At 43.4% G+C, this 14564-nt stretch overlaps 1 protein-coding gene across 1 annotated transcript in view; it reads left to right on the forward strand.

Moving 5' to 3' along the window:
* Positions 1 to 9757, forward strand: part of PANK2 (pantothenate kinase 2) — a 30009-nt gene extending 20252 nt beyond the window's left edge. Inside the window, 4 exon segments of the mRNA XM_040247314.1 lie at positions 462 to 638; positions 2814 to 2937; positions 5311 to 5436; positions 9303 to 9757. Coding sequence (XP_040103248.1) covers positions 462 to 638; positions 2814 to 2937; positions 5311 to 5436; positions 9303 to 9353 — 478 coding nt within the window. The 3' untranslated portion in view covers positions 9354 to 9757.
* Positions 9758 to 14564: the final 4807 nt, after the last annotated feature.

Here is a 14564-nt window from a genome sequence, read left to right on the forward strand (position 1 = left end):
TTAAAGAAAGAAAGGAATAATTTTGAGAGAGAAAACATATTGGGGAGGAGTTCTAGTAGGGTAGAGGGGGCTAAAGACCCTGGATGATAAGACTCTTGGATGAGGATGATGCGGGGCTTGTACTTTGAGAGAGAAAGGAAAGAGGTGCCACCATGGCCCTGGTGGGCTGATCTGTACCTGAAGCTCCTGGTACCCAGCAGGTGCCCAGCCCACATTGGGAACATGAGGTGGGCCCTGTGTTTTGCCACTTTGTTGGCTTATATGAATATGTTATCCTCAAAGTGTCTATTAGGCGCTTTGTTCTTATCTTTTCACAGACTTGTTTTCTGCTAGTGGCATCTGCATGATGGAGATGGGGCAAGATTGGATTGATGCATAAACATGGTTTTCAGTTCATAAATTCTACTTTCCTCTTCTTATTTTGAAAAATGTTTCAATACTATGTTTGTTTTTAATCACAGTCTTGGAGGAGGAACTTTTTTTGGCCTTTGCTGTCTTCTTACTGGTTGTACCACATTTGAAGAAGCTCTGGAAATGGCATCACGTGGAGATAGCACCAAAGTGGATAAACTAGTGCGAGACATTTATGGAGGGGACTATGAGAGGTTTGGATTGCCAGGCTGGGCTGTGGCTTCAAGGTAAGGGAAGGGGGCGTGTGTGCTCCAAGAAATACAGGATGTACAATGAAATGTTATCAGCCATAAAAAAGAACAAAATCATTTGCAGTAACATGAATGGACCTAGAGAGTCTCATGCTGAGTCAAGTAAGTCAGAGAAGAACAAATACATGATATTTCTTACATGCAGAATCTTAAACCTACAAAACCAAAACAGAGTTGCAGATGTAGAAAATAAACTTAACCATTATGGTGGGGGGCGGTGGTAAGAGGAGGAGGGAGGGGATAAATTGAAAGATTGGGATTGATACATACACACTACTATACATAAAATAGACAACTAGTAAGGACCTACTGTATAGCACAGGGAACTCTACTCAGTACTCTGTAATGTCCTATATGGGAAAAGAATCTAAAAAAGTAGATATGTGTGTTTGTGTAACAGACTGACTTTGCTATACATCTGAAACTAACACAGTTTTGTAAATCAATTATATATACTCTAATCAAAATTTTAAAATAATATGGAAATATTAAGTATTGGGTCTGTTTTTTTACTCTTTAAATAGCTTTGCATACTGTGAAGTCAGCTGTTTAAAGTGTACAATTTAGTAGTTTCTAGTATATTTATAAAATTTTGCTGTCATCTTTGTAATGTAATTTTGGAATATTTTCATCATCCCAGAAAGAAACCTTGTTTCCATTAGCTCTCTCTCCCCATTCCCTCCCTCTTCCCGTAGTTCCTGGTAAACACTAGTCTGTTTTTTGTCTCTATATGGCATCATACAAGTGATTTTTGTGACTGGCTTCTTTCACTTAGCGTAACATTTTCAATGTTCATCCATGTTGTAGCATAAATCAGTACTTTGTTCCTTTTATTTGAATAACGTTCCATTGTATTGATATACAACATGTATCTTTTGGGTTTTAACTGCCTTAACAGGTGTAAAAGGATGTCCCATTTAGATTTGTATTTTACTGATGACTAATGATGATCACCATTTCTTAATGTTTAGTAAGTTTAATATTTTAATAAACATTTTTAATATTTAATAAGGTTTGGCTTACGGGATCTTCCTGGACCAGGGATGGAGCCCGTGGCTCTGCATTGTTAGGTGGATTGTTATCCATTGTACCCCCAGGGAAGTCTGGGTGCAAGGCTTTTCATACTAAGAAAAGGCACTTGTGTACTTGCTTGTTTACTAATTTTAGGTATTTTGTAAATTCTGTAGATTTCACTTTCTGTGTTTGCAACATTTGGTCAATGATAAGATCCCTTTTCTGATTGGTTAGGTTTGTGATCAAGTCATAGTTATTTATGTATCAGTTTTGTTCATCAGGCTTCCCTGGTGGCTCAGATGGTGAAGTGTCTGCCTGCGGTGTGGGAGACCTGGGTTCGATCCCTGGGTCAGGAAGATCCCCTGGAGAAGGAAATGGCAACCCACTCCAGTACTCTTGCCTGAAAAATCCCATGGACAGTGGAACCTGGTAGGCTACAGTCCATGGGGTTGCAAAGAGTCAGACATGACTGAGTGACTTCTCTCTGTGCTCATCAGGTACTTTGAAATACTTGATCTTCTAGGGAAATTGGAAACTCTTACTCAGGGACTCAGCTGTCTGTATTTTGCTTTGCTCATATAAAGCAATTTGCTAGATGTGAATGTGACCATTCAGCTGAGTGGAACAGCTCTCCAGTTGGGAGCGGATCGATAATTGAGGCATGTTCCTGGAACAGCCTGGTTTCAGAAGGAGCATGGTGCCTTCAGGGGATCTTAATGTGTGTGCTTAGGTGCTCAGTCAGGTCCAACTCTTTGTAACCCCATGGACTGCAGCCCGCGAGGCTCCTCTGTCCATGGGGATTCTCTAGGCAAGAACACTGGAGTGGGTTGCCATCCCCTCCCCCACCTCCTCCAGGGGATCTTCCCAACCCAGGAGTCCCCATTGCAGGCTGAACCTGGTGTCAAAGCTGGATTTCATAGAAACCTCAGGGAAGGCCATTTGCTCATTCAGAATGCTTGAGTTCTTGAAGTTGTGTTTCTTTTTGAGCAGATGTTCTGTTATTTTGTAATAAAAGTTTGAAGATTTGAACAGTGTTGCCCTGAAAGTTACTTTTATCTTCATAAAGTAACATTAAGTTCTGTTATGCTATTTTACTTTTGGTTTAGCAACCAGTTATTTATTTTTTTTCCATCACAGCTTTGGAAACATGATGAGCAAGGAGAAGCGAGAGGCTGTGAGTAAAGAGGACCTTGCCAGAGCGACTTTGATCACCATCACCAACAACATTGGTTCAATAGCAAGAATGTGTGCCCTTAATGAAGTAAGGACATAGATTTCTTTAGTTGCTCTGAGGAAAATACAGAACTTACTATGTGGGCGCCTTGTATACAATGTCTGTCTTCTTCGAACAGTGCCTAAATGTAGTTGTAAGTGGTGGATTTTGTTTCATTGGCATGGTTAAACTGCTTCACATGTAGATTAATCTTAACAGATTTTTATTTTCTTACTCAAGATAAACACTGCTACTGTCTAGAAGTAGAGCAGAAAGCAAAGGAAGGTAGGGAAGGTAGGCAGTTTTGCAGATAATGGGGACAGTTGGGTGGTGGTGAAGGGTGGCGATGCTGAATAAAGATACCATGCTCACTGTTGACCTCAAGAGTCCCTGGGAATGAATCCAGAGGAAGGCACTGAAGCTGGGAGAAACTGAGTGGGCCGAGGAGTGCCCACCCTGCTCCGCTCCCGCTGACTGCAGCAGAGCTGTCTTTGTGCTTTCAGCTTCTTTACAGTGCTGCCTTGTAGCATTCAGGTCAAGCAGCATTGTACAGGGCTATGAAAGAACTAAGAATGGCCTTCCCTTGGGGATCCAGTTGGTATAACGTCCCTATTTATACACTTTTGTTTAAAATAAGGCTTTTAAATAGATAATGCAGGCATGTGACTTAAAGAAATCTCAAGTTACAAAAGGACTGTCTCATTTTTAATGAAAAAGACACTGTATTTTCATGAAGAAATTTAAAATTCTTTATTTGAATGTTTTAACACTTCTATTTTCTTTGTTGTACGTTCCTTTTCCTATGCTTATGTATTTTAAGATATTTTAGTTGATGTACATACAATTTTGTTTTTTACTTATGTATTATAAATTGCAGGGTTGTATATTTGATTTCTTTTTGTATCATAAGTCATTCACATAGAACTGGGCATTTGGTTGCTTGTCAGTGATCACTCTGCGATAAAGCATTTTTTAGCGTGAAACTATTTCCTTGGATGGATTTATTCTTTTTTTAATGTTTATTTTTGTTTATTTGACTGCAATGAGGTCTTCTTGCGGCATGTGGGATCTAGTTCCCTGACCAGGGATTGAACCCAGGCCCCCTGCATTGGGAGTTTGATGTCTTACCACTGGACCATCAGGGAAGTCCTTGGATTTATTCTTGATAAGGGATTTATTCAGGAGTGAGATTTCTTATCTAAAGAATATCATACTTGTGGGACTTCTGTGGTGGTCCAGTGGCTGAGACTCCACGCTCCCAATGTAGGAGGCCCAGGTTTGCTGCTTAGTCAGGGAACTAGATCCCACATGATGCAACTAAGACTTGGAGCTGCTAAATAAAGAGATAAAATAAAATTTAAAAAAAGAAACCATGGTTATGAATCTTGATGGATATTGCCAAGATGCTTTGCACAAGGGCCACACCATTTTAGATCATTTTTAGCAATGAATGAATGGATCGGTTTTACCACAACTTGACTAATATTGGGGGTTAGTTAGAATTTCTGTTAGTTGTTTTGCTGACTTTTTTTTTCTTTTAATGCCTGTTTAAAATACAGTTTTATTTAAGACTGTTTTCTACTTACAGTGCTTATAAAGTACAATGTTATTTCCTTTCCCTGTGCATATATATTCAGCATTATCAAGAATGCCCAGTTGTTCACTACAGGAGCTCAACTTTAAAACTGCCTTGGAATTTGCTTGTCCTTCAGTGTTTTGTGTGAAACAGTGCTAAATCCATACTAAGTTGGTGTAATGAAGCTTCAGTGGTGGCTCAGGTGGAGGTGCTCCGCCACCAGGGACACCCCCAGGCATTCCTACTGGCTGGCCTCCAGTGCCCTGGTACAGCTTGGTAATGACAGACTTGCAGACTTTTTTCCAGCTCCATCTGCCTTTGTTTAGGTTCTTACTTCACAGAATGTAGTATGTAAGATCTTGGGTCATTCAGACATCCAAGGAAGGAAACTGTCAACATCTAGAGTCTTTGCTAACTTTTAATGGCTCTAAAATTTTACTTTTTTTGCTCGTTTAGTGAGGTTGAATTCTTTTGTGTGATATTTTCTCTTATAATTTGCCTGTGTGTTACTTTTCTTCTTTGAATTGGTCTTAGTATTTTTTTTAACTTATCTGTATAAAATTTTGTATTTAATTATAGTTATGGTTTGTCATGTTAATTCAAATGCTTTTCCTAATCTTTATTCTCCTGAGACATTTTCTGGCATGCTTTGAAGTGGGTTTAGAGTTGTCTGGGGCTCAAATTTAAGAAGCCCTGGATCAACTGAAGTAAATGTAAATACTTTTTTTGGATCAACAGTCAACTAACTAACAGAAACTATGTCCATGATACTGCCTTTGGGGTAGCTTTTATGAGAGAACAGAAATTAACGTGAAAACTAATTGCCTTTTTTTTGATGTGCTCAGAACATTAACCAGGTGGTATTTGTTGGAAATTTCTTGAGAATTAATACGATCGCCATGCGGCTTTTGGCATATGCTTTGGATTATTGGTCCAAGGGACAGTTGAAAGCACTTTTTTCGGAACATGAGGTAAGCAGAGTTATTTCCTGTGACATGTTACCTTCATAAAGGGCATGCTCTTCACGCTATGCTAGAATTTAAAGCAGTACTTATTATTTGTTTCTGTACTTGTATAATATGGTTAACTTTGTTCATGTTCAAAAGCTGTTTCTTACCTGATTTAACGTAAGGTAAATATTTGGTTAATTTCATCGTGAGCTTTAGCAATTTTAAAGAAGAAAGTCTTGACAAACATCCAGCTATATTCCTGATGCTGTTTTCTTTTCCGAACCATCCTTTGTATTTTCCCTGTTGCAGTTTGTACTTATGTTGTAAGTGTACTTAACTCAGTTCTTTTTTCATTTTTCGATGTCAGTTTTTATCGTGTTAATATAGTTCTTGTGCCAGTTATTTTATTTAAGATGTATGTCCTAAAACCAGCACCATCAGTAAAAAGCATTCCAGGATTAGAGCCACACTGTTGTAAGAACTTAACACATAGGCTATGTGAAAAAGAATAATTGAATTGCTCAACCTGATATCCTATTTTGGAAAGTTGTCTTTCTGATTTGAGGAACAGTAAAACCAGAGCTGTGAAAGGGACTTTGTCTTTCCTCCCGTTGGTTTTGGGGTAGTTGGACTCTTTCAAGTGTTAAAGTGGATTGTAGATAGTGTTAGCATGAATAGTTTTCAGAATTGTGTTTGCATACTTACTTTATGATATGAGCCCTTTATGAAGTTTGGTTTTCCTCTCTGGCTAGCCTATTTGCTGTTTGTCCGCGTATTTTCCATTTTCATTTAGGCCTCTGGCTCTAATGTTGATCTCTGTACTTGTGGAGCTCTGATTATTTTAGGTTCTCTGAGTCATGAAATATACTCCTGCCTGCACACTGAAGTCATTGTGAATACTGTTGTGAAAGCTTTGTATAGATTGTTTTCAAGCCTTTCTTTTTCATTGTTCACTATTCTCATTTTGCACTTCTTGGCCTATAACAACCTCTGTCTTTTACTAGATAGTAGCTTGGGTCTGGAGTGGAACTCAGTATAATGGCTAACTTTATCCCTTCTTTTGTTGTAAAATAAAACCCAGATATAGAAAAAATCAAACTGTTACGACTCTGCATTTCCCCTGCAGGAGGCTCTGGTTTAATCCCTGGACTGGGAACTAAGTCTGCATGCTGCAGGGCATGGCCAGAAATTTAATAATAATAATGAAGTGAACGCCCTTGGCCTCTGGCCTCTGCCCTCTGGCTGGCTGAGGGTTTCTGAGTGCTGTGGAGTCTGCTCAGCTGTATCCGCCTACAGTTTCTGACTGTCATAACACGTCTGTGTGGCTGCTTTTTTTTTTTTTAATTTATTTTTAATTGAAGAATAATTGGTTTACAGTATTGTTGATTTCTGCCATACAGGAACATGAATCAGCCTTCGGTGTCGTATGTGCCCTCCTGGAGCCTCCCTCCTACCTCCCCTCGCTCTAGGCTGTCACAGAGCAGAGTGGGGGTGCTCCGAGTCTCAGAGCAGTTCCCCTGGCATCTTCGCATGTGGTGGCTCTACTGTGTGCGTCCTGCTCTCCCCACCCAGCCCTGTCCACACATCTGTTCTCTGCATCTGCGTCTCTGTTGCTGCCCCTCATATAGATTTATCAGTACCACCTTTCTAGTTTCTGTATATATGCGTTAATATGCAATATTTGTTTTTTCTTGTTCTGACTTCAGTCTGTATAATAGGGTCTAGATTCATCCACCTAGTTAGAACCGACTGAAATGTGTTCCTTTGTATGGCTGAGTAATATTCCATTGTGTGTATGTACCACAGCTGCTTTATCCGTTCATCTGTTGGTGAACATCTGGGTTGCGTCCATTTCCTAGCTATTGTAAATAGCTCTGCAGTGAACATTGGGGTACATGTGTCTCTTTCAGTTCTGGTTTCCTTAGGGTATTTGCCTCGTAAGGGGATTTCATATGGAAATTTTATTCTTAGTCTTTTAAGGAATCTCCATACTGTTCTTTGTGGTGTTTGTATCAATATAAATTTCCACCAACAATACAAAAGGGTTCCCTTTTCTCCATACCCTCTCCAGCATTTATTGTGTGTAGACTTTTTGATGATGGGCATTCTGACTGGTGTGAGGTGATAGGTATCTCACTGAAGTTTTGATTTGCATTTCTCTAAAAATGAGTGATGTTGAGCATCTTTTCATGTGCTTGTTAGCCATCTGTTTATGGCTATGGCTATGTATGTCTTCTTTAGAGAAATGTCTTTTTAGGTCTTTTTCCCACTTTTTGATTGGGTTGTTTGTTTTTCTGTTACTGAGTTGTGTGAGCTGCTTGTATATTTTGGAAATTAATTCCTTGTCAATTGTTTCCTTTGCTATTATTTTTTCCCATTCTGAGGGTTGTGTTTTCACCTTGTTTGTAGTTTCCTTTGCTGTGCAAAAGCTTTTAAGTTTAATTTTTAAATTTTTGTTTATTTTAGTTTTGTTTTTATTTCCATTGTGCTAGGAGATGGGTCATAGAACCTTGGTTTGGTTTATGGCATCGAGTGTTCTGCCTGTGTTTTCCTCTAAGAGTTTTATAGTTTCTGGTCTTAGTTTAAGGTCTTTAATCCATTTAGAGTGTATCTTTGTGTATGGTGTTAGGAAGTGTTCTGATTTCATACTTTTACACATAGCAGTGCAGTTTCCCCAGCACCACTTTTTGAAGACACTGTCTTTATTGTGTATTCTTGTGGCTGCTTTTTCTTTTAAAGCCAAGAAATAGAGTGAAAGGGCAGGCCTCTCTTGTGTGGGCACATGTTCTTTGGAGAAGCTTTTCTTGGAAAATAGAACCTTAGTTATCTAGTATTTCAGAGACCTATCATCTGGTCTATGCCGCAGCAAGCCTTTCAGGGCCGTCCCACTCCTGTGCTCACTTCTCTCTCGCAGTGCGTTGCTGTGTGATCGCATTCTGTGTCATTGTACGATTATTCTCTAATTCTTACTGGTAGTTTCTTTCTGCCAGTGTGGGTTTTGTCTCATTTTCTGTTTTCTGTTTAATTTATTCATGTCTTGGTTGTTTTTGACCTTGATTGCTTGCTTCAAGAGATGGTCCAGCATGGTCTTCTTCAGCCGCTGCTTCTCTGTCTCACATCTCTGCCTTCCCCTCCGGTGCCTCTGTTCTTTAGATGTTGCTCCTCTGACCTCACCCCTCTCTCCACGTTGCCTGAGGGTTCTGTTGTCTTGCTGGCTGCTGCCCGGCTCCAGATGTAGACATCTGGTGGGTGTGGCTGCTTGGCTGCCTCGGGTACCTCAGCTTTGCATATCCTGCATGGAGCTGCCTTCCTTGCTCTCTACATCTCTTGCTCCTGTGTCTCTGTTCTCAGGGGTGGTGTGACCGGATGTGCATGAGGGACCTCAACCTCCCTGCCACCTTTCTTCTCTTCTTCAGGCCAAGTCTTGAACCCATCCCACCCCATTCTTTGCTCTCCACCTCCAGCCCAACAGGGCCCTCACCCTCTGTGACTTGTCCCTGCTCCTCCTCCATTGCACTTCATGTCTCATCTTCCCTTCATTCTGGAATTGTCTTGAAATGCTCCAGGCCCCCATTGCTTCTCATCGCCTCATTCCCCAGGAGATGGCCCAGGTACTCTCTCTTAACCAGAGGTAATGGCCATTGTGGGCCTCAGAGCTTGTGGGGCCCCCACTGAGGGCCCTGGTCTGATGATGTGCCAGAGTGCCCTCCCCTGCCTGGGAGCTCCTCAGAACTTCTTTGCTGGCCTTGGGCTCAGCAAAATGGGTGTCAGGAAATGAGTGGCAGGAATTAAGGGCCGTGTTAGCTTTAATACTAGTAATCATATTTATGGTAATATGAGTAAGTCTAAGGAGAATTGCTCTTATTTTTCTTTCTTTTTGTTTTCAGGGTTATTTTGGAGCTGTTGGAGCACTCCTTGAGCTATTGAAGATCCCCTGACTGTTACCTGGGGAGGGGTTCCTGGAACCTTCCACAGTGGGATCTGTGGATGGACTCTTTTTTTAAAGACTTACTCAGTTTTATGATTGTCTACTACCTGAATCAAAGCAAGAAAGGACAAGTGTATTTTTCTAAGTCATCAAGATGAATTCTTAAAAATTCAGTCTGAACTAATAACCAGTAAGGAAATATTATATGTATTAAAGAAAGTGGACCATGTTGGTGAGGATTCTCTGTATTTAAGTTGCTCTTCAGTATAGTGTAGTTTTGAAATTCAGCATCACTCTGGAGCCACTTCAGGAGAGAGCTGTTCTTTGTTCAGCTGGCTGTGGTTTTGTGTCCTGTTGAATTTGGTAAATATAAGGAAAGCAACTCTGTATTACAGTCTAATCACATTTTTGTCAGTGTGGCTTTGGAGAGCGTCGTCTTTGCATTAACTTTGATGTGTATATAGCCTTGTGTGAACATTGAAAAACGTTTCAAGGTTCTGCAAACTTTCTGGGTAGATGAATTCTTAATTCTGTGCCTGTAACTTTTAACAAGCTACTTTTGGAGGGGCAGTTCCAGATTGTTTACACTGTAGATCCTGGGAAGGTCTGTTTGGAATGACAGGACTTCTCCCCTGGGCAGGATTTCCTTGGGTATCGGCCGGATTATGGATGTGACAGAAGTGAGTAAGCTAGTAGAAAAAGCATATCTGGAAGGGCCAGACAGAAAAAACAGAGAGGGCCGCTAGTATTGACATCTTTTCAGGGAATGAGGGGAATCTGGTTATTTCAGGTCAGTAGAAAGGGAGGAATGGAGCTGTCCATCTATTAGCCCATGGAGAACAGAGCGGGGCTTCTACTCCTTGCCTTGTGCTTGCCTGAAACTCCTGGGAGTTTGCCTCAGTTAGATATAGTAGTGGAGGGGCTGTATGTGGGAGGCTCAAAAAGCTGCTTGAGGAGAGGCAGAGTTTTTAGATGGAGCCTTGGTGGAGGTTGACTTTGAATTTTTTGTTTCTGCTGTGCAAAATGATTTAAAAACCTCCTAGGAGAGAGAGCAACATTTGTATGTTTCTGCATCCCTGGTGAAGGCAATGAAGGTTTTATATAAAGCAGCCTTTGAAACAGAAGGAAACCCCAAGGCTCTCTGGCCTCTTTGTGCCCCTTGGCTTCAGGCGAGGAGACTGGCCTGGAAGGGACCACAAATGGGAGGCAATGTTCCAAGGGACAGAGGGGCACAGGAGGGTGGGGTTGGATCACCGAGGGAGGAGGGAGTTTGACCCCACAGTCCCCTCCCTCTCTTGGCTGTTGTCAAGAGTCATGGTCTGCCCACCTGCAGGGAGGGCACAGCCTGCGTGGGGTCAGCCCTGTGCCATTTCCCAAGGGTGGCCACCTTTGCACACTTTGCTGGGCACATGTAGGCTATGTTGCTGCTGGCTAGTGCAGGCTGTGGAGCTGGAGGGACACGGGGGTGGGGTGGGGTGGGAATTGCAGCCCAGGGCCATGTGAACAGCTTCCTCTGCTGCTGCTGCCCCTCCTGGGCCTCAGCCTGAGTCACTTCCAGTCCTGTCCTTCTGCCTTCGGCCCATTCCAACCATGTGCTTGTAGCCCCAACTTCCCCCCGCGGCTGCCAGAGTCAGTGCCACCACCCACTCGCTGGTACCATAGTGGTCATGCTTTTCAAGCCCCTTGCACCCCAGACCCTCTTTCCTGCTTCCACTGGGCAGAGAAAGGGAGCCTGAGTAAGCCTGGTTGCTGCCCGTGGACACCCAGTTTGGCCTCTGAGGCCTCGTGGGGTCCTGCCTTTTCTCCTTGGACTTACTGTGTTCGTGAAGCTGTGCCAGTGCTTTTTGTGGGTCATGTCACGCAGCCCTTGTCATCCCCACCATTTAACAGAAGAAGGAGCCTGCCCAAAGTCACAGAGTTAGGATCCAGCAGAGCCCCCTTTCCTCTTATGCCTTGCAGTTGCCTTCCACCTCCATGGATTCACCACTTCCTGCTCTTGAGAAACTGCTTCTGTGGCTACATTTGTGCTTCTGATTAGCCCATCCTTTTACTACAGTGAATCTTGTTGCTAAATCTGATGGACATTTCATGTTCTCATCTTCTTTAGTTCTATCATTGCAGACCACACTTGCTTTTCCTTCTATCTCCTAGGCCACTTTGTCTCTGCCAGTTTATTCTCCACTGAAGACAGAGACCACCAGCTCTCAGGCTAAATCCTGGATCTACTTAAGCAGACATCACTCACTTTGATTTCCAGGGTAGCATGTCTGGCCCAGCCCTTGCTTCTAAGCTCGTCTTAAGGTAGTGACTGCTTTTTTCCTTTGCCCCCCTTTCCCCTTTTCTTCTGTATCTCCAGGTCATCTTTACACAGAAATGTCTCCATCCTCTCCCCTGAACCTCCGCCAGCATCCTCTCCCAGACTGCTACTTCACTAACTCCAATTTGTAAGATGTGTGGAAGCTCAACCTCTCTGCACCACAGGCACCACCCTGATCTAAACCACTGCCCTGTCTCATTTCAGGAGTTAGCCCTTCCAGTCTGCCAGCCTGGGTAGCCTGAGGGTCTCACCCCACACTCCCCTACTAGAGGCAGTGGGCGTGGTAGTGGCTATAACAATGGTCCAGGTGTGAAAGGAAGGTGGCCAGCCTAAGATGGGAGCAGTGTATGGTCAGGTAGAGAGAGGTGTTTAAGTGGGTTTAGAGATGTGGAGATTGGAAGTGGGGGAACGAGGTTCTGTGAGGGTACTTAGGCTTGCTGGGGGGCTTGATCTTGGGCTGCTTGAATGTTGATGCCAAATAGGCAGCCGGATATTTAGGTTGGAGACAATAGACCTGAGAATGATGTGCATGTAGGTGGGGATTTAGTGAGTCCCAAGGTAGAGTGAGGAAGCCAGAGATGGGCAGAGGAGGGCGGGGCTGCGAAGAACATTGAAGAGGGGACTAGCGCAGGGCGCCCGCTGCTCAGGAGACTGGAGGGGAGAGGAGCCCTGCAGGCACCCGCATTAGGAGGTTTCGGAGTTGGGACAGATTTGGTTGCAGGTCATGGATGACCCTGAGGGGAGCAGTTTCCCTGAAGCTGTGGAGCCAAAGCTGAGCTGTGCAGAGGTCCTAGTGAGTGAGGGTTGGTGAGTAGAAACAGTAGCTGCCACAGGATGGCTTAGGACTGAGATTTTGTTTCTCCTCCAACAGAACAGTTGGTATTTCCAGGCCTGGGATATAGCTAGAGGAGTGAGATGTGGGCTGGTTCCACCATGGCAACCCTCCTGAGTACTGGCATCCGCATTTGGGAGACTGCTTGACTGTGTCCCCGCCCATCTCCGGTGCTGAGGCCAGGGTGGCAGGGAGCCCTTGGCCTCTCTGCCTTCTCCCCTACTCATCCCTGACTGGTGCCCCACACCCCAAGGAGACAAGCTGGCTCCTCTGTCAGTCACCTGTTGCTTGCTGTCAGAAGCACTTACCTTGACTTTTCAGCTCTTGCCACATGGGCTTAAAGGGAATGTGGGTGACCAAGGGTGTGTATGTGCTCAGCACAAAGTATTTTTAAAATCTGCTTTTTATTTACATTTAAGTCAATTACATGCATGTTTTATTTTTTAAACGAGTAATTAGCAAAATGCATTAAAATTTTAAAATAGCAATTAAATATACAAAAATATATAGCTTATAAAAAAACTGCAAATGTTTAAAAATATTCTGCTGCAGAATTCATAGTGTACAAACATGTCTATGAAACCTGAGGCTCAGCGTTTCATAAACTTCGTTTTTTGAAGGAGTTATATACAATATCTAGTGAATAAACCCCAGTAGGCTTAAAACTACAAGACTAATATCCCCTCTTTCTGGCAAAGATCTGTCAAGAGACCAAGAGAGGACAGCTCAGGAACACTTTCTTGGAAGACTGAGCTATCATCAGGAAAGAAACACTAGCCCCATCTTCTTCTCCTGTTCTAGGCCTGAGAGGGAAGGATGGATGGAAGGATGGTGTGCCCCTGGCCTGAGATGCAGAGTTTCCAGGCTTGTACTAGCTCAGGGAATTGCCAGGGGCTTCATCGAAGTATAGCCAAGGCCTTTGACACTGGTAGGTATGTGTGTCTGGAGCAGGGAGCCCCTGGCTGTACAGTCACAGAAGTGATTTCTGGGTTGGTAAGCCACACGTGCTGATGCTTGGTCTAAAAGTGGAATAAAACTCTGCATCTTGCAACAGCAATTCAGGCTCTGAAGCTGAACTGGAACAATAACAGATTGACTGAATAAGCCTATTTTCCTCCTCATGTTCCAATCAAATTGGAAGCACATTTTGTGGCACACGGGAGCCTTCATTAATCTATACTAAAGGAACGTGGCCCAGCATTTTCCAGTTATCAACTGCAGATTTCATCAGAATTTAGACACATTCATCTCCTTTGCTCAAATTCCTAAATACTAATAATGAAAGAGGTTCATTGATAGAAGAATGGTGGTTTCACATAGAGTTCCTTTCCAAATTTCTGGTCACAGGCTTAAGTTACACTTTTAATCCAGGGAATTCCTGGGCTGCTGCTGTGGGTGGCAGGATACTGGGGAGGTGGGTAAAGAATGAGAGGCGTAAAGAATGAGAGGCACAGGTCCCTGCCCTTCCCTCCAAGGGCTGCCTGGAGGAAGCTTTAACTTTGATCTGCAGAGGGAAGAATGAACATTTTTAAAAAAACTATTGGTGGGGTAATTTCTCATTGAGTGGAAAAAATGTTGGGCGAGGAGAAAATTCTGTGGAAACATTTGTTTTTTAGTGGGTGCATAGAGTGGGGACAGAAAGGGAATAGGTTCACGAACTTGAACATGGACATTCAGCTATGAGGCAGCTGACCACCTATTTGCTTAGCAACATTTGAGACATCTGCCCCACAAAACGAATTGCTCAGCCTGCTGCTCCAACTCCCGCCTCAGAAACATGGGTTTGCCTAAGAAACCATGAGAGTTGTAGCCAGATGTAACTGCTGGGCTCTCAGTCCTCACTGGAAACTGGGTTGGGGGCTGGGGTGGGCCTGCAGGCTGTGCTGCTGCTGCTCTGGAGTGTCCTGCCAGACTCAGACATAGGCTGGGGACTTCCCTGGTGGTCCAGTTTCTAAGACTTCGCTCTCCCAGTGCAAGGGGCCCGGGTTCAATTCCTGGTAGGGAACTAGATCCTACATCCCACACCGGGGCGGGGGGGGGGGGATGGTTGTGCACTCTTGTTATTTGGGCAT

The sequence above is a fragment of the Oryx dammah genome, unplaced genomic scaffold (assembly GCF_014754425.2).
Source record: "Oryx dammah isolate SB20612 unplaced genomic scaffold, SCBI_Odam_1.1 HiC_scaffold_10, whole genome shotgun sequence".
NCBI lineage: Eukaryota > Metazoa > Chordata > Mammalia > Artiodactyla > Bovidae > Oryx > Oryx dammah.